This window comes from Salminus brasiliensis, chromosome 1 (genome assembly GCF_030463535.1).
Source record: "Salminus brasiliensis chromosome 1, fSalBra1.hap2, whole genome shotgun sequence".
Taxonomy (NCBI): domain Eukaryota; kingdom Metazoa; phylum Chordata; class Actinopteri; order Characiformes; family Bryconidae; genus Salminus; species Salminus brasiliensis.
Window position 1 is genome coordinate 24,875,268 of NC_132878.1, and position 20,458 is coordinate 24,895,725.

At 40.8% G+C, this 20,458-nt stretch overlaps 1 protein-coding gene across 5 annotated transcripts in view; it reads left to right on the forward strand.

The window, feature by feature from the left end:
• The window catches only part of sptbn2 (spectrin, beta, non-erythrocytic 2), an 89,011-nt gene that overhangs the window by 16,551 nt on the left and 52,002 nt on the right, over positions 1–20,458 (forward strand). For all 5 annotated transcript variants that reach the window (XM_072675360.1, XM_072675396.1, XM_072675387.1 and 2 more), the window contains one exon: positions 12,061–12,245. In XM_072675360.1, coding sequence (XP_072531461.1) covers positions 12,089–12,245 — 157 coding nt within the window. In that variant the 5' untranslated portion in view covers positions 12,061–12,088. The remainder of the gene's footprint in view (positions 1–12,060; positions 12,246–20,458) is intronic.

A 20,458-nucleotide genomic window follows, 5' to 3' on the forward strand; every position in this document is an offset into this window, starting at 1 on the left:
GTGTTGGTCTCTGTGTGATTAACTGGTGCAGTGAAAAACAGATCAGCCAGATGACGGGAAAAGGGGTCAGAGAGGGAGTTTTTTTTTGGTTGGATGGTAATTTTGTAATTCTGAACAGCAGAGCAAGTACCAGTGTGTCTCAGGTTTGTGTTTCGTAATGTCATTGCGACACTAAGTGTGTGTGAATATTTAAGAAACGTATAAATTAGTCAGCACTGGGCACGTGTCTACATAAAAAAATTAATGTCGCACTTTTTATTGCCATTTATGATATCACGATATTGAATTAAAATAAAAAAGCTCAACATGTATAAGATATGTATACATGTTGACATGTATAGTTCTATTTATTTATGTATTACTGTTTATTTTACCAGTTCTTAGTTATTTTTTTATTCCCATTCACTAGCTAGGACACAGTGAAGGCTAGCTTGTGCTACAGACAGGTCCGATAAAGCCAGCCATCTGCATCTTTTCAGAGTGCCTCTAACACAATGTCGTTGAACAGCTGAACACACCTGGAAGAGAGCACTACCTCCAGGTTCTGTTATGTCAGCTAACAGACACCTGTGCTAACTAGCATCTTGCTGAGTGTTGGAGGGAAAGGAAGGGCTGTAGCATTACCGTAAATGAATACTTAGACAGCTGTGCCACTCGGAAGGGGGGGTCCTTGATCAGTTATATATCAGCTCAGAAATGTTTTGGCTATTTAATGGCTGTTATGTTCTTTTTTCTAGATTTTATTTTGGTGACCCAAATGTTCTAAATAGCACAGGGAGTCACAGTGGCCCCAGTGGCAAAGGGTCACCGTGTTTAAATGCAGCAGCGGTATTTGCAAAGTGCTCTTAATAGCATAGTTTTTGTGTTGATTTATTGCAGTAGACCCAATTAAGAAGAAGCGGTGAAATACAGCAGATTCGTGCCAGCACCAAGATTGGTGGAGGCTAGTTCATGTTGCTGCCAAAGTTTCAAAAATAAAATGGGCAAATACAATGTCACGTTTTAAAACAAGTTTCAGAATTGTTTATTAACATCTGAATAAAATGCACACATACCATGTATGGCGTGCAGCAGCTTTTCTATAGGAGTAGATGTGGGTGTGTGAGATATGAGGGATGTCTGTCTAGAGCTGTATCTTTGAAGGTGCATTGTGATCATGCAGTGACCATGAATGTGAGAGATCTTCAGACAGTCAAACTGGGTCAACACACAAACACACACAGCACATGCATTTGTGTGACCGCAGTGATGCATGCTTTGTAGCTGTGTATGTATAAACCTCTTTGTGTCTCTCTTTCAGGGATGAGTGTGTGTGTGTCTGAATGGCTTGCTAAAGAACATTGGACAGAAAGGCTTATGGCACTGAGGTAATAGTAGGATCAATGTGTGTAAGCAAAGGAGAGTGACCTAAGGGTTTTTACATTTGTCCCAAATACGTAAGTCAGCACCCAGGCCCGAGTGATGGGGGGGGGTGGTGCTTATCACCTGCCCAATACCATCACTGCAGTGAAGCATGGTGGTGGCTGCATCATGCTGTGGGGTGCTTTTCGGTGGCTGGGACCGGAAGACTGCTCAGGGTTAAGATACATTCTGAATGAAAACACTCTGGACCTCTAGACCTCTAGACTTCCAACAACAGCCTTCCAATGACCCTAAGCACAAAGCCAAGACAACACAGGCATGGCTTAGGGACAACTCTGTGAATGTCCTTGAGTGGCTCTGACTTTGGTCCCAAACAAACCCCTCTAGAGAGACCTGTAAATGGCTGTCCACCAATGGTCCCTGTCCAACCTGCTCGAGCTTGAGAGGATGTGCAGGGAAGAAAAATCCCCAAATCCAGGTGTGCAAACCTTGAGGCCTCATACCCAGCAAGACTGGAGGCTGTAAATGGTTCTTTTACAGCCAAAGGTTCTCTTCAAAACTACAAAAAGGTTCTTCTAAGTACTGAGCAACAAGTTGCAAAAATGATTACATTTGCAACATAACATAATGTAAAGGGTTCTGAAGACTTTCTGAATGCATTGTATGTAAATTAGGGAGTCATCGGTATGTTTTAAAATTTTAACAGTGTTTAAACACTACATCATTTTATTTGTTATTTCAGAAATGCCGATTTTTTTTTTCCCCCTTTATATTTGTCAGGTTCTAAAGTAAACCCCTAAGGATACTGATGAAATTCTTTCTTTCAAGACTTAATTGGTTTCAGTTGGTAAATATTTGTAGATGCAAGTTGAATTACGTCTGCTGCTTCTTTTGCTTCTCTGTTTTTCCTCTTTGACTCGCACCCAAATGCATTTCATTAACGATCTGGGATTTTAAAGTTCAGGATTAAGCATTTGCTAGTGGAAAGGCAAGATTACTTGTAATTTCATTTTAGTTTTCTTGTATTTCTGTACTTCTGTACTTTTGTCTCATCCCAGTCATTAATTACATGTAAAAATGTGACTATTCAAACCTTCAATGGCAGTTGTGCATGGATGTAGTAATTGTAAGTTACTGCAATGCATTTAATGATGGTTGTCAATGAACCCAGCACAGCAAGCAGTTGAGTAGCTTACGCAACGCCTGGGATTTTGGCCTCCAGGAACGTTAATGATGGAGTAATGTTTTTTGAAGAAGTACTTTTACAAACACTGTTTCATAATCATGGGGTCATCAAATAGATTTGGCCTGTGGCCACATTCTCGTAGAACAAATACACAGGCACACGCACACTTAACTGACTCTCTCTCACTTTGGTACGCTCTAAACCAGCCACCCACTCATTCACATCATCACACATGATGAACAATGAGGCAGATTAAAGAAAGGACTGGAAAAAGCCTCTTAGAGTGCTGTCATTCTACACTGAGGAGAGAACACAATCATTAGCCTCTCAGTTTAATTTTCTCAAGCCTTTTTGAAAACTGGGAATATACTAGTGGCTGCATGATGCCCCTTTTCCCATTTCCAAAAGGAATGGAGATGAGAAAACCTTGAGTAAGGGACTATCCTCAATGAGCTGTTTTTAATTGAAGTTGTTCACATAAGGTAAACATCTAAAAGTGCTCAGACTGCTCAAACCCTCCCCACAGGAAGAAACACACAGCTAACAACACACAGTGTGAGTGTGAGCTGTTTTAGGATCAATCTGGTTCAGGATCAGTTCAGATTCATTATTTATTTATTTATTTATTTATTTATTTTTTTTTTGAGGATGCATCTCTAGTGTGTGTGTGTGTGTGTATATGTATGTATGTATATATATATATATATATATATATATATATATATATATATATATACCCATTTATTTATGATAGCAGCAAGTGATGGGAGTGAATATGGTTCACATAACCCTTATACCCATATATATATATAGGTTGTAATGCTTAAATGCTTCAATTTATTTTATTTGGCTAAAGGCAGTTCTGTGTCAAACACAGTATATTACATTTTGATAGAATATCATGTACTGGCTGAAGAACTTCAGAGCAATGAAAAAATAAAATCAGCACAGTTTAGAGAGGGGGGAAAAAAAGTGCCAATGCAGTAGTTTAACATTCAAGTCCAGCCTCTGTGTGTAAAAGCGCTGAGCTTCAATGAGTGACTTTTACCTTTTTTAAACTCAACTTAACCATACAAAATGTACCACTGCAGCTGGTTTATACGGATTGCCATTTAGCAGCCATTTAAAGGTCGGTCACCCCTCAAAGCACTGGTGTTTTACATAGCGGAGTCTGTTCAGCCTAATTAAATTAATCAGTTGTTTGAAAATCACTAAATAAGAGTAGAGAGTGAGGCTGTTTGGGCAGATCAGATGTAATTTCTTGTTATTTGTTCCAGACTCTGTTTACCAAATAGTTCAGTCCAATGGTATGTCTATATATTTTACTGTAATATGACTGAAGATGTGTGTTTGATGACCACACTAAGGGGCAGAGGAAACCAGCTCATGGTGCACATCTGGTCTGCGGGCTGCTAATTGATGATCCCAGCTATAGACCGTGTCGTGGTCATTTGTGGAGCCCCACCTCAGCCCAACCCTTCACTTTAAATTCTGGTTAGTTGCTTGTTTCATGACCTGCTAGGGTCTCTCATCTCATTAGAGTCAGTCCTATAGGGCTTAAGAGGCCATAAGGCCGTGAAGGCCATTCCTTAATGACTGTGTGAAGAGTGACCAGGCCCCTTATTTAAACACTGTGTGTGTTAACCGTTGCATAGCAAACAGAGAAGCGCAGATCCAATACGAAAGGGCATGAAATGTTAATCTATACAGAGCAGTTCCTCCTCTTCTCACACATATAAGGAGTTAACACACATATGTGTAAGTGTTTATAAGGCTGCTGTATTAGCTTGTGGCTAACTCAATATTCTACAATACTGCATTTTCTTATTCTGAGTACTATAATAAACTGAAAAAGGAAATATTACACATTGATGTAAGGCAGATTTTTTAAGCACTAGCAGTAAAAGCATTGACCACCAGATCATATCTGTTGGAATTCTGAATTTTGAAAATCATAATGCTCCTTGTATTTGTTGTTTCCTCCCCCTTAGTTCATTCATTTAGCAAAGGTTGGCCTTAGTGTGATGGCAGCAAAAACATTTACTCACCCTTCCTCTTATTTCAAGCACTGGGCATTGTTTGTCTGTTGCAATATGGATAATTAATCTATATTGACTGTAATAACAAAAATGACATCGGGCACCTGTGTCTTATACAGAGCTTTTTTCAGCAATGGTGTCTCAAACACCCAATACACAGCCTTGTTTTAAAATGACCATGCTTGTAAACATTGCTGGATTTGGTGTGTTTTAGCAATTTTAGCAGTTTAGTTCATTCATGTTCAGTTCAGTCCGTCACATTCAGTGTGAATTAATATACTCACACACAACCTGGGCTTGCTAAGTGTGTGTGTGTGTGTGTGTGTGTGTGTGTGTGTGTGTGTGTGTGTGTGTGTGTGTGTGTGTGTGTGTGTGTTCATGTGTGACATTTTGTAAGCCCTGCAGGCACACACCCAGACAGCTTATTATGTAGCTCTCAGATGGGCAGGAGTGACACAGACAAACAAAGATAGAAATGCGCGCACACACACACAATATTTCTAAAAACTATTGATTTACAGTCATTTTCATCTTGTCTTAGACGTCCGGCTTCATCACTAGAAGCTTCAGTAAACTTGTGTGTTTGTGTGGGGGGCGGGGGGACGGAATAATGTAGAAAGGATGCTGCATAGGGTTTGCTACATTTACTTTGTGGGGCACGTTTAGATCTCTCTCTCTCTCCCCTCCCCCATCCTTTTTTTCTTGCTTTTTCGCTCTCCTGTTCTCTCTCTCTTAGAAGGGGACAAAGGCAGAATTGATTGATTTTTTTTTTTTCTTCTTCTTCAACCCCCCCCCAATTTATAAAAAACATCCCCTTAAGTGTCCGTGTCCAGGTCCACCTGAGTCGTACAGCAAAGGGGTGTGAGTGTAAGGGAGAAAATGAGCATGTGACTGAGCACAACATCAGGGGATATATGTACACACACACACACTAATTATTTGTAAAAAGTGGGTTCAAAATTTGTTCCCAGGCAGACTCACTCAGTCTTAAGTTTTATTTTATAAAATAAGTAGATCAGGCCGATTGGCTATTGTTTCTGCACTCACCGTCCATGATGTCAGCTGTTTTGACCATATAGAAACACTTTTTACTTCCATTATTACAGACTCCACTATGCTGGTGGTTCATAAACAGCAGTGCTGCTGGAGTTTTTAAACACCTGCTGACTGAGAACAGTCCACCAACCAGAATTATCCAGCCAACAGCGTCCTGTGACCAGTTGTGAAGGACTAGAGGATGACCAACACAAACTGTGCAGGAACAGTTGATCTTCTGTCTCTGACCTTACATCTACAAGGTGCACAAACTAAGTTGGAGTGTCTAAACACTGTGTCCACTCACTGTCTACTCTATTAAACACTCCAGCATTACTGCTGTGTATCCAAAGTGCTCCTATATGATAAGTGGTGCTAATGAAGTGGACAATGAGTATAGAAACAAGGAGTGTGTGTGTCTGTGTGTATTGTGAGGTATTCTGAACCCAGTGTTTGCTTTGTGGGCTGGGAGTGAAAGAGGAATGCATATATGAACAGAGTGTAATTGAAGTATGAATTGAATTTTGGCCAAAATTAAAGAAGCGGGAGTGTGAAACAAAAGTGTTGAGAGTCTAGCGGTGTATAGAATGGAGTCGCTTGATCTGTGTGTGGGTGTAATCCAGGGATAACGACTCCCAGACCCATTTCTATTCCAAGCACTTCCCTAATCCACACTCTAATGGGATTGTGAACTGCCTTCCTGTTTCTTTTGTTTGGGTGCTGACCTATTGTGTGTGTTTGAGTGTGCGTGTGTGCGCGTATGGGTGGGTGTGGCATGAACATGTTAAATGACTGCGAATTTGCCGTCACTCCCAATTTATGTGCCCCTCATACATTGTACATATAGCACCACCTTAAAAGGGACACAATTTGGCACAAATTAAAGTTTTCATAGCATGAAAAACTGCATTTTCCTTGCATTTTCCATTAAAAAAAAAAATGAAATCACCTAATCTGCTTGTTTATACACTAAGGGTGTAAGAAAATATCCAAATATCAAGGAATTGCAGTATTATGTTTTGTATCGATTTGCAAAAACACAGTATCACTTATGTTACATACTTTATAAACTAAATACATACTTTAGTTTACATGTAAATTGGTGGCAGACAGTGGTTCAGTGTGTGTTTAAACCCAGACCACTAGATAGCAGTCTTCAGATCCCCTGATTATAAAAAGTTCTTTTTTATTGAATGAGTTTTTCTAAAATGTTGGGAAGAAATACATTGAATCATAACCCCTGTGTTAAACCCCCTAGTGAACAAACCTTTCACTCCCTAGTCAGTACAGTCCACCTACGCAAACTGATTGATTTGCTTACTGTCTTCTTGCCATTCAAAAATGGCACTACATACCTGCTTGAGCACCTCCATACCCATTAAATTTACCAAAAAAACTGTTCCAGCTCAATATGATGGAAAGTCTCTCAACATAGTAGTTTAATATTTAATATACATTAACCTGAGATTTTTGTACGGCCATTTAATAGAAGATAAAATGTGGTGGAATCTTTGCTGACATGGGTGCTCTGCAGGCCTGACCTGGCCAAGTCAGACACTGCAATAATTGCATTAGCCCACTTCCTCTTCTAACACTAATCCTGTCCGAACAGGGCTGTGTATTGTGACAGCCCTGTACATATAAAAACAAGCCCTTCTATGCACAGACAGTAACATCAAGAGATAAGAAAATAAGAATAAAAGGGGACTTAATAGATGATAAAATGTTATAAAATAGGTGCATTATCATAAAACACTTATTCTTCTGTGACCTCTGTTCCTCTGTGTGCACGCTAGAACTAGGAGGTAGGTGTGTGTGTGTGTGCACGCAGACACTTGGTTGTGTCTGGATGTATAAGTATATAATACTCTCACCCCTGAAATACAGATTTAGCTGTATTAATGTTTGGATTAAGTGTGTGCCTGTGTGTGTGTGCGTGTGTCTAAATGCATCTGTGTGTTTGTGCAACTTTTCTGCACAAGTAACTGGGCTGTTGAGGCACTGTGTTGTGCTATATCTGCAAAAAATTGCTCCATCATTACATAATGATCTCACCTGTAATCACACATAGACACACAAATCGGCTTTACTGGATAAACGTAGCTCTCCGGAATACAGCGTTAATGTGAGCTACGGAAGGAACGCTGTGGAACGATTAGTGATGCACAGGACCGGTATCAGCTTTGATACTGATCTTATTAAAAGGATCAGATATGAGCCACACGACCGATCAGCTTCTATTCCTTAGTCATGGCATGGCAGTGTTTAGGTGAATCTGGAGTGGTCTATTTCAGTCTCTGCATTATGCTCGTTCAACTGCATTTGTAATAGAAATAAATGTGTATAGTTTTTTGTAATGCTGATCCAAGTGGATTTGATCCCAATGACTACAGTTCTGACGCCATTGTGTTCAGATATGTGCATGAAAAATATAGGTCTTCTAGAATGATCTAATTAGAGTGCAGTTGCAAGAAAAAGTGAGTGAACCCTTTCAGATTACCTGGATTTTTGCATTGATTACTAATAATGTTTGTTGTTCCCTCAGGGAACACCAGGTGGAACAAACTGTAACTTGCACGCCTGTCTGTTCAACATAAATGAACAGACACCTGGTCTAGCCTTCTGTTTTATCATTTGTTTGTTGTTGTTGTGTTTTTTTTTTTGTCCGCTGTACAGAAGTCGTACCAAACCGCGAGGTCCAAACCATATTGTGAACCAAACTGTGATGTTTGTGCACCATAGTAACTTTTGTATCTTTATGTTCCTTTATTTAACAGGTAAAGCAACCCCCCCCCCCCCGTCAAAACCACAACTTCAGTCTCATCTCGTTCATTGAAACCCCACCAAAACAATAACAAACAAACCACAGAGGTTTACTTACTTTTTCTAGCCTGCACTGTGGATGTTTACTCGATGTGCTCAATAAAAGACATGATCAGCACAACGGGTTGTGTTTAATAGCCTAGTTAGATTGTGTTTGTCTATAACTGTGATGTATAGAACGGTCAGACCAGATTTTCATTGCAAAAAATGTAGGTAATTCCAAAGGGGTCACTTACTTTTTCTTGCAACTGTATGTGTACAATCCTATAAAGAATTCTGCTAATATCCCCGTCTCCACTGTGGTACTTTAGCCTCTACCGTTCTGTTCAAATACTCTTATTACTACAAAATATGAGGGCTGTTACCCACATCAGATTGGTGCTCAGGATAATTCATGTATAGTAAAACTGCACCGGGAGAGAAAAAGCTGGATCAGGGCATCCCTCGTGATGATCCCAGAACCAGGTGTTTTGTATCGGGCTGATATCAGCAGATGGGATACTGGATGGGATAATGCAGGGGAAATAAAGAATGAATCCTATCTGATCCTGTAACAGATCTGTCATGAAACAGCACACACTCTTACCGTGTGATGGGATGTAGTTAGTTGCGGGGTAGCTTGAGGAGTGTTGGGGAAGTTTGAGCATGATGGCCTTACTTTTAGATGCGTATGTTAAAGGGATAGCTGTGCGTTTGCATGTGTGTGTGTTTGTCCTTGAAAGACCTTTGGTTCTTTGCCTTGGGCCACACCCCCCTCAGTCGGTTTCCCTGGTGATGGATAGAGCTGTCGCTGTGGCGACGCCTGGGGTGAGGCGAATGGATTAGGTGGGAGTCCACTGGGAGAGAAGGGACACATGTCAGTGTGAGGAGGTGGACACACACACACGCATGCACTGCTACACGTTTGCATTCACATACTGCAATATTAGTATAGTTTTATTGCTGCACATTCTGATTGTGATATGTCTTACAGTACAATATACACACTAAAAAGCATGCGTGCACACACTCCCACAGAGGGGATGTGCACTCCACACGCTCATTCAAACACACACACTCATTCAAACACACTCACTCACATATACAGACATGTCTGTCAGCCCGAGACAAGATGGAACGCTCATACATGCATGGGGCGCACCTTTTGGGGGGAACAAGTGTTGATGGCTATTGTTTACTACACTCTCTCCACACACACACACACACACACACACACACACACACACACACACACACACAGTAATTTAGATTAAAATTCAATGATCCAGGAATTATTATGCACCGCAGATCTACTTTGATGACCCCCCTTTCCTTCCCCTTTCTCTAAATTATGCATCTTACTCACTCACACACACACACACACACACACACACACACACATTCTCTAGAGAGCCTGGACCAGACACAGCAGATTCAGGCCAGACAAAGAGCATTGATCTAGAGTCAGTCCCCTTTTAAAACAAACAATCTGTACTATAGAATGGGCCATTAAGCTGTGGGTATATGTGTGTTTTCTAATCAGATGGGAACCCCTGTGGTGTGGCTTACTGCTTTGTGCTCTAGCTTCTCTGTGTGTGTGTGTGTGTGTGTGTGTGTGTGTGTGTGTGTGTGTGTGTGTGTGTGTGTGTGTGTGTGTGTGTGTGTCTTAGAGGACTAAGCTGACATTATGCTTTGCAGCATTATTTTAACTGGTAGAAACATTTTTGTTAAGTAAATATATCATCTGTGTCTGTGTTTTAGTTTTATATATATTCAATATGGTGTGTGTGTGTGTATATATAATGTATATTTATGTATGTATGTGTTTCTTATGTTTGTGTGCTTGTAATAGTACTTAATAGTACAGTTGTTAGGGGTGTAGCAGTTCATGGTATGGTACAAGATATTAGTGTAAATGCGGTAATTTCAGGAACCTTAAGCTTTGAGCAGCTGGTGGTGTAGGAGTATTGCTATGATACCTCCTCTTGTTCGTCTCTCTCCTTTTCGTTTCTGTGCATTGTGCATTTTTTTTATTTCTCTTTCTTTACCTTACTATTGTCATCTTTCATCAATATTTTGGCTTTTTCATCCTTTTTTCCAAAGGATGAGACTTTGTTTTCTAAAGACTGTATTAACTATCTCTGGGGGGACTTTCCAGCACTAGATGGGACAACTGTAACTTTGCACAGCTGTCTTCAAATAAATGAAAAACAAAACTTAAGTCAGTCTTCTGTTCTTTGAAAGATGGTGACTTTTATTTCCCACCATTTCCCCATATGGTATGACACACAGTTATCTACACAGTCTTAAAAAATGAACTGTACAGGTATGTTTTTGTTCCTCATAAAAGAATATAAATGTACCTCAAAGATACAACCTGGTCCTGAAAGGTTCACCGCATACGCTTTCCAAGGAGGAGGGTGTATATCTCTCCTTTTATTTAACTGCTACTGTGTGCTTTGACTTCCTTTTAATCCAAGACTGTGTGTGTGTGTGTGTGTGTGTTCCTGTTCATTGTAATATCTGATATAATGTTCATGTACATTTTATATTATGTTGTATGTGCCAAGTTCTCTAGTCATGGTTTCCTGGGGGGTAATATGTGCTCCATGTCTTCATATATTAAATCTTTCTATAGTGTTCTATTCTTAGATTTTCTCAAAGACTGGTGGATTCTCTCTGTGTGTGTGTGTGTGTGTGTGTGTGTGTGTGTGTGTGTGTGTGTGTGTGTGTGTGTGTGTGTGTGTGTGTGTGTGTGTGTGTTGTACTTTTTACTTACCTGATCTCTCCATTTCTGGTTTGGCCCTCGGGTGCTTTTATGGCGCGGAGTGCTAAAATATTAACAAGCTAAAATCTCTTCTGCTGGGAATTCTGCTGCTCCCGCTGGAATCCTACGGTTCTGACCCACGCTGGACGTTGAATATACAGAATACTGCATGGGATTGTGGCTAAGGAGTGGGAGAGAAATCCACTTTTAATGTTGAGGGGGTGTGGGAAATATTTATGAAAACAAGAATCCCCCCCCCACCCAAGTGTGTGTGTGTGTGTGTGTGTGTGTGTGTGTGTCTCCCATAATTAACTCTCATGCTTATATAAGCTTTGGAGCGATTGTTAGTAAAATGTTAGTTAAAAAAAAAAAATTATTTCATTAGGACTGCACCTAATGATATCGAAATAACGTAATGATATGTTAAAGATTGCTCTGCATGTTTTGGTTTTTACTCATTTCCTTGACTAAGTAAATATAGTCTTTGGCAAGTTTAATAGGTGCAGTCCAATGTAATCCTGTTAACTTAAAGGTTTTGGCATGTCCACATTCTTCCTTATCCTGTTTGTAACCTGCAATTCACCTTTATCAGTCATAATGTACATAACTATTCACATGCATATGCTTCGTCAACCTTTGCTAACCCTAATTCACCATATATTACTTACATGTACATATACATGTACACCATAACCATAATCCACCTTCACAATGCCTGCATGTATACTTCACCATCTCAGCCATTTACATTCCTGCTTTGATTGTCCTCACCTCAGAAATTCCTATTTATGACAATGTAAAAGAAAGTATTGATAATTTAATGGGGAGACATTTGCAGTTCTGTAAATTGGCGTTCTTTCTGTTGTCAGGGAGGCTTTTGCGTTTCCGGCGGCAACCATGAGCACCATCTCTCCAACGGATTTTGACAGTGTGGAGATCCAGCAGCAGTACAATGACATCAACAACCGCTGGGACCTGGCGGCCGAGGCTGAGTGGGACAACGAGAACAGCTCTGCACGACTCTTTGAACGCTCACGCATCAAAGCCCTCGCAGGTACCGGGGGAGTGGGAATGTGTGTGGGTGTGCGTGTGAGTGAAGGCTGCAATGATTAGTTGACCGAATCAGTTAGTTTATTTTGAGTGTATTTGGATAGAGTGTAGGGGGCTCTTTATTGGGTGGCAAAACTCAAAGCTTGTATTTCTCCACCACGTCATAAACACTGTCCCCGATATCATCAGTAATGAATGTTGGTGCTACATAGAACCTAAATCTGTGCATAAACAAGGTTGTATCTATATATGGGCTGGTAACTTGGTTACAGATATCATATTATTAGTCACGCATGTTTATTAGGATATTAAAACTATGCCCAGACTTCACTGAAAGCTTCATTTAACACCCAAGTTTAGTATTCTACAAAACAATTCAGTATATCAAAAAAATCTCTGTCTACTCATTTTTATTCTCTTCTAACTATAATCTATAGTAATATATAAGAGTTTACTAGGGGAAGAACTTTTCTGTGGAGATATAAAAAATTATATATAAGTTGGGAGGGTCTATATTTGGCTCATCTAATGTTAGATCGCAAACCTTGATTCCACTAACTTTACCAGTCATAATCCCTGTCTGAAACTCTGTATGAGCTAGTTTTTAAGCTCCATGTCCAACATGCACTCCTGTGAAGCGTGTTCCTTGTTCTTCGCTAAACCAGTGTGGAAATGTTCTTTTTTTATAATAATCTCAGTATAACATTTCTGCCTATACATTCAGAACGTGGTGATTTATGTAAACAAGCACGGCTGCACCAACGAGGCTGAAGTTATTCTCCAGCTTTTTACTGAAATTTCCGTTCCACATGGAATAGTGCAGAACTTACAGGAGGCCGAATGTTAACTGCGGTGCTGTTTTAAGGTGGAATTTCAGCATCATGCTGCGAGATAAGCGCACAGCAAACTTTTGTGTTTTATTTCTTTAAAATGACCTGTGTAAGACGAGTCAGATATAAGTGACTTGGAGCATTGGATTAGAGCATTAGCTAAATGCTTTGTCTTGAATGCAGAGATCACCATGAAAATACGGCGGGATGTAAACGAGTGTAGGACTCTCTCTTTTCTCTATAGCTGCCTCTCACTTGACTCTTATCACTCTATTCAAAAGGCACCCACTTAAGACAAACAGCTGATCAGGAGGCAGGGATTTATTAACTGCTCTTTAACTGTTGGAATGATGGCACTGCTGGGGTGAAGTGAGAAGAAGCACAGGGGAGATGTAGTTTAATAGAAGATATAATGAACCGATTAGCTGATTTAAGAAACAAGTGTCTGTGTGTGTTGTGATCTGTGTATGGGATACAGCAGTGTGTATTTGTCTCCAGCAGGGGGAAGCAACAGGCTGGAAAACAGTTGTGTAATGTTCCAGCTGATCCAAAACATACACACACACATACACTCTGAGGGTTAGAAAGTCTGAACTAGTTGACTTTGCAGAATTGGAAGATCTACCAGTAAGCTTGTGTGTGTGCTTATATTCACACAGTGGGAAACATGACCAGACCAGGTTGGAGTAGAACACACACAAATGTGTAATGTAAGGGGGTTGAATGTGTGTGTGAGTGGGGTTGTATGAGAAGGAGAGCATGTAAGTAAGTGTGTGAAAAAGATACCATCTCTCCTTGACAAGCGGAGACTTGATATCCACATTTTTTAACTGACTGCTGCAGTAATTCCCCTTAGGCCACACACACACACACACACACACACACACTCACACTCACACTCACACAATCTATTTGTTTCTGTTTCCATCTATCTGTCTTACTCTTTCTCTTATTATGTGTTCTCTCTCTTTCTTTCTTTCTGGCTCTACATGAGATTCTTTATCTCACTCTGCTTTTTTTTCTTCCTCCCTACTTTTCACTCTCACTGTATGATCTTGCACATTTCCATGTGTGTGTGTGTATATATGTGTAGGAGGTGTGTGTGTGTGTGTGTGTGTGTGTGTGTGTGTGTGTGTGTGTGTGTGTGAGGCTATGTTGGAAAATTGTTGAAACTGGTAGGGGCCCTATCATGACATTTCACACCACCTCAGCATGTGTGTGTGTGTGTGTGTGAGAGAGAGAGATGTAGTTCCATGAGAAAAGTGTATGAAAGATTTGGTTATTTCTGCCGTGCACGCCCACTGTGTGTGTGTGTGTGTGTGTGTGTGTGTGTGTGTGTGTGTGTGTGTGTGTGTGTGTGTGTGTGTGATGTAGTTCCATGAGAAAAGTGTATGAAAGATTTGGTTATTTCTGCCTCGCACGCCCCCATTTTGTGTCCAGTACAGGAATGTTTCTCACATCCATATAAAGTTAACTTTTAGTTTTCTCAGCCTGATGGAATTAATATAAAGCTCCCAAAGATCCTATAACTGTTAAACATCACACACACACATGCTAAACACATGCTCTTTCCCTGCATGTAGAGGAGATGTGCTTTTTTTATGTGTATTACACACGGCATACTCAGAAACTAGCTAGTATTACTGACTGGTGCATAATTGGAACCCATTGATTGACGTATATTTAAGTATATATATATATATATATTATTATTATTTAATTTTTTTTATTTATTATTTTTTTTTAAGAATGTTGCTAAAAGCTTATTTTGTGGCATATTAAAATCAGAGGCTTTAACATTGAAGTTATTTATTTACTTGCATCAGTTGTGACATCATTTGGAACATAATAGTGTGTGTGTATGTGGTGTTTTTTTTTTTTTTTTTTTTTTTTTTAAGCTGTTAAGGTGGCAGTGAGCAGTGTGACATTCAAACACACACTTGCACTTACACCGGAAGAATGGATGGCAGATGAGTCTTTCTCAAGTACTTCCTTCCTGTCTCAACGACTTATTTCTGTTATGTGCAGCAGAGTAGAGCGAGCAAGAGCAAGAAGGAGAGCGAGATGGAGATAGAGATAGAAACACTCCCTTACTTTAGTGTGTGATCCTTCTCCTGGCCTGTTCAGCCTTTTTCACCCTAAATTAACTATCTCTATCTCTCTCTCTCTCTCTCTCTCTCTCTCTCTCTCTCTCTCTCTCTCTCTCTCTCTCTCTCTCACCTACACACACACACACACATGCTGTGCTCCTCCCCTGCTACACCTTTAGAGATGGTTTAGTCTACACCCTCCCCCTCCCTTTATCTCTCTCTCTCTCGCTGTTTTGGTCTCTCGCTCTCTTTCTGTAACTCCTTCCCCCCACACACACCTTATGCAAATGCACAGCTCTGAGAGAGGGAGAGACTTAGAGAGAGAGAGAGAGAGAGAGAGAGAGAGAGAGAGAGAGTGCAGAAGGCTTTGTTTACTTAGGCAGCCTACCGTGGCTAGCTGCTCAAACAAGGTGCGCGCGCAAACACACACACACACACACACACACACACACACACACACACACATGCGCATACACACGCGTTCTGGAGGGAAGGCAGAGGCTGAACGTGAGGGAGAGACCGAGTGAGAGCGAACAAGCCACTTTGCACAGGAGAGAAGGAGGGAGAGTAGTGAAAGGAGAGAGGAGAGACCGAGGGAGGACACTCTTCTTTCTTTCGCCCTTGTTTCATTCCCTCTGACCTCTCTCTGCACTTGCCTCTTTACGGCGAAGACAGGAACAGCTCCGAGGGGAAATAAAAGGGAGTTTCTTTTTCTTTTCTTCTTTCTTTGCGGGCAATGAGGCAGCGTGGTGCGGCTTGGTGCACACAGATGAAAGGCATACGCACACACCTAAACACACACCTGGAAGTTTTGCGAATGTCCTTCTAGCTTGGTCCTCCCGAGCAACACGGTACCTGTTCCTTATTGTGTGCCGTTGCACCTGGACAGAGAAGCTAATTCTGCCACCTGACTTTTTTTGGAACTTTTTTCTTTTATTTTTTTCTTTCTTTTTTTTTTTATATAATTATTACCACCTGGTTAGCACCTCCTAGCACGTGTTGCTGCTTATTTTCGGAGTGAACATTCTTGTTTTTTTATGCCTGGATAAAGCTATTCCTACTGGGAGCAAATTAGTGTGGGAGCGAACAGTAAAAGAAAGACCGAGGGAGACATGGAGTTTGAGCGGAGAGATAGTGAGCCATGCCTCTCTCCTGCTGCCTTTGTAAACCAGGTTCAATATTCCAACATTCTGGAGGGCAGGTTCAAGCAGCTGCAAGGTAAGATCATTCGCAGTCTTTGGTATTTCAGTGCCCTGTATCTGTCTACGAAGCCGTTCCTTTTCTTAATGATTTTCCATTCGCAGTACTGATGTCACAGAAAGTGTCAAGATGCCAGTGAGCTCCCCCGCTAATCACAAGCGTAACATTTTAGCAATACAATTGCACTCTCTTTTGTCTGTCTACATGTAACACCACCAAGCCCTAAAGGAGCTAGAACATGGGGTACTTTTTCCAACTTTGCTTGTGCCTGCAGGCAGCATAGTCTGTCTCAAGCGCTTATCAAACACGCCTCCTTCCATTGGGTCAATTTGGATAACGTTCACGTTTTAGCATCGCAGGCTAGCAGTGTTTACTGGCTGTGTTCTGTCAAACTCTAGCTTAAAAGAAATTGGTCTTCCTCCATACAGTGCCGTCAACCACAAAAGACGCCAGCATTTGGCAAAATTCCAGAACTTTCATGACTTTTCAGCCCTGTTCTGATACCGTAGACCACAAGCACTTTTCATTTTTCAAATTGAAGGCAATAATTTTGGCTCCAGTCACCCTGAAGCTCCTCCACATCAAGCCGCGTCACACCTGCTCTACGCCTCAACAACCGTTCGTGTCAATTCAAGTGTGTAGAATTAAGAAAAGCTTGTTTTTCTGCTTGAGTGGTGGAGCAATGAGCTGCAAGCATTTACTGTCTGGGGGCAATACAGGTCTACATGCTCTTTGTACTGGATCACTTTAACTCCTGATCACTTTCAAAAAGTCGTGTCCCTCTTCCCTGACTGTGAGTCTGCCCTCCACAGTTTTTTTTTTGTGTGTGTGTGTGTGTGTGTGTGTGTGTGTGTGTGTGTGTGTGTGTGTGTGTGTGTGTGTGTGTGTGTGTGTGTGGGAGCGCAAGAGAACAGGCGCTGGTCTGGTCTGACAAGGCCACGCCACTATCAGAGCAACGCCCTCCTTTACTCTGCAGTGGAGAAACAGGTGAAAAAGGACTGAGAGTACTTATTTTAGCTCCTTCCTGGTTGTGTGTGTGTGTTGTGTGGGTGTGTGTGTATTAGGGACCTGTGCTGCTCTCCTAGAGAGTGGCCTTGTTTCAGGTATTTTAGTTTTGTACCGCAGGGCTGTTGCCCTAGATCCAGATTCTGTATGTGTGTGTGTGTGTGTGTGTGTGTGTGTGTGTGTGTGTGTGTGTGTGTGTGTGTGTGTGTGTGTGTGTGTGTGTGTGTGTGTGTGTGTGTGTGTGTGTGTGCACGCAAGTCTAACCTATATGACCAGCCAAACTTTTTTTTTTTTTTTTAGTTTATACATCAAATATTTCGACCTGGGTGCTGAGATTGAAAAAAAGGTGGCAAAACTGTACAGTGGCATGCAAAAGTTTGGGTACCCCAGGTCAAGATGTGTTATTACACATGTAAGTTTATAAATAAATATGTTGGGGTAGTGTTGTATGTGTGTGAGAGGGAGAAAGAGATTTTCTATAGCTATTTTTGATACCAAAGGCAGATCAAATTGAATTTATGAAACTGTTTCCTTTTTTACTACATAACAGCTTGATGATCATTGTGATGCTCCACTGACTTTAAATTTGAAGTTAATGTTGAGCTTTTTTGTCTCCTGAAAACTTGCTTGATGCTGATTAATTGACATATAGAACAGAAGTATGTATTATATAAATATATAACTATGTAAATATAATTTGTATGGGATACACACATCACATCATATGACTCACCCAACATTGTATAAAAGTATGTGTGTGTGCGCTCACACATGACTGTGGGTGGACTGTAGGTGCAGTATGGGCAATTAGGTAGGGCATTTAGTTATCTGAATGCATCAGCTAACACACACGCACAAAGCCTGCCTGGTGGTGTGTGCTCAAAAGAGTTGCCTAACAGGGCTGTCATCCTTGCCTGAATATTTCACATTCTTGACTGTTCAAGAGACATATTTGTATCTGTTGTACTATAATACTTGTTACAGTTGAGAGTGTGTTGTGTGCATTTCATTTCCCAAGATCCTGTACACACTGACAAATAGGCATTCAATCACACACACATATATGTATATATATATGTGTGTGTGTATAACATATGTGTATATATATATATATATATATATATATATATATATATATATATATATATATATATATATATATATATACACACACACAGTGGGGAGAACAAGTATTTGATACACTGCTGATTTTTCAGGTTTTCCCACTTGCAAAGCATGTAGAAGACTGTAATTTTTATCATAGGTACTCTTCAACTGTGAGTGATGGAATCTAAAACAAAAATCCAGAAAAATACATTGTATGATTTTTAAATAATTAATTTCCATTTTATTGTGGGAAATAAGTATTTGATACACCAGAAAAAGAAACTTAATATTTGGTACAGAAACCTTTGTTTGCAATTACAGAGATGAGACGTTTCCTGTAGTTCTTGACAAGGTTTGCACACACTGCAGCAGGGATTTTGGCCCACTCCTCCATACAGATCTCCTCCAGTGCCTTCAGGTTTCGTGGCTGTCGCTGGGCCACACGGACTTTAAGCTCCCTCCAAAGACTTTCTATTGGATTCAGGTCTGGAGACTGGCTAGGCCACTCCAGGACCTTAAGATGTTTCCTACGGAGCCACTCTTTAGTTGCCCTGGCTGTGTGGTTTGGGTCGTTATCATGCTGGAAGACCCAGCCACGACCCATCTTCAGTGCTCTTACTGAGGGAAGGAGGTTGTTGGCCAAAATCTCACGATACATGGCCCCATCCATCCTTCCCACAATACGGTGCAGTCGTCCTGTCCCCTTTGCAGAAAAGCATCCCCAAAGAATGATGTTTTCACCGCCATGCTTCACGGTTGGGATGGTGTTCTTGGGGTTGTACTCATCATTCTTCTTCCTCCAAACATGACGAGTGGAGTTTAAACCAAAAAGTTCTATTTTTGTCTCATCAGACCACATGACCTTCTCCCATTCCTCCTCTGGATCATTCAGATGGTCATTTGCAAACTTCAGACGGGCTTTGACATGCGTTGGCTTGAGGAAGGGCACCTTGCGTGCACTGCAGGATTTTAATCCTTGACGGCGTAGAGTGTTACTGATTGTTTTCTTTGAGACTGTGGTCCCAGCTCTATTCAGGTCATTGACCAGGTCCTGCCGTGTAATTCTGGGCTCATTCCTCACCTTCCTCAAGATCATTGATGCTCCACGAGGTGAGATCTTGCATGGCGCCCCAGACCGAGGGAGATTATCCGTTATTTTGCATTTCTTCCTTTTTTTAATAATTGCACCAACAGTTGTTGCCTTCTCACCAAGCTGCTTGCCTATTGTCCTGTAGCCCATCCCTGCCTTGTGCAGGTCTACAATTTTATCCCTGATGTCCTTACAAAGCTCTCTGGTCTTGGGCATTGTGGAGATGCTGGAGTCTGACTGATTGAGTGTGTGGACAGGTGTCTTTTATACAGGTAACGAGTTCAAACAGGTGCAGTTAATACAGGTAATGAGTGGAGAACAGGAGGGCTTCTTAAAGAAGAAGTAACATGTCTGTGAGAGCCAAAATTCTTACTGGTTGATAGATGATCAAATACTTATTTCCCACAATAAAATGGAAATTAATTATTTAAAAATCATACAATGTATTTTTCTGGATTTTTGTTTTAGATTCCATCACTCACAGTTGAAGAGTACCTATGATAAAAATTACAGTCTTCTACATGCTTTGCAAGTGGGAAAACCTGAAAAATCAGCAGTGTATCAAATACTTGTTCTCCCCACTGTATATATATACACACACACACACACACACACACACACACACACACACACACACACACACACACACTGTTGCTGCTCAAAAGAAGTAGCTCAAAAAATCAGAAGTAGCATCCAAAATAATTTCTTAAACGTTCGTATATCCAGGATCAGTCGTTCTTCACTTTTTCATGCACTTTTGGTCTTCAGTAATGTCATTGGTGTCACAAAGGCACAAGCATGCTAGAATGACATTAAACAGAAAAGTGCAATAACAAAAAATAATAAGCAAACAACCCATCTAGGCATTCAGATGGTTCTTTGTGTTTGATGTCTT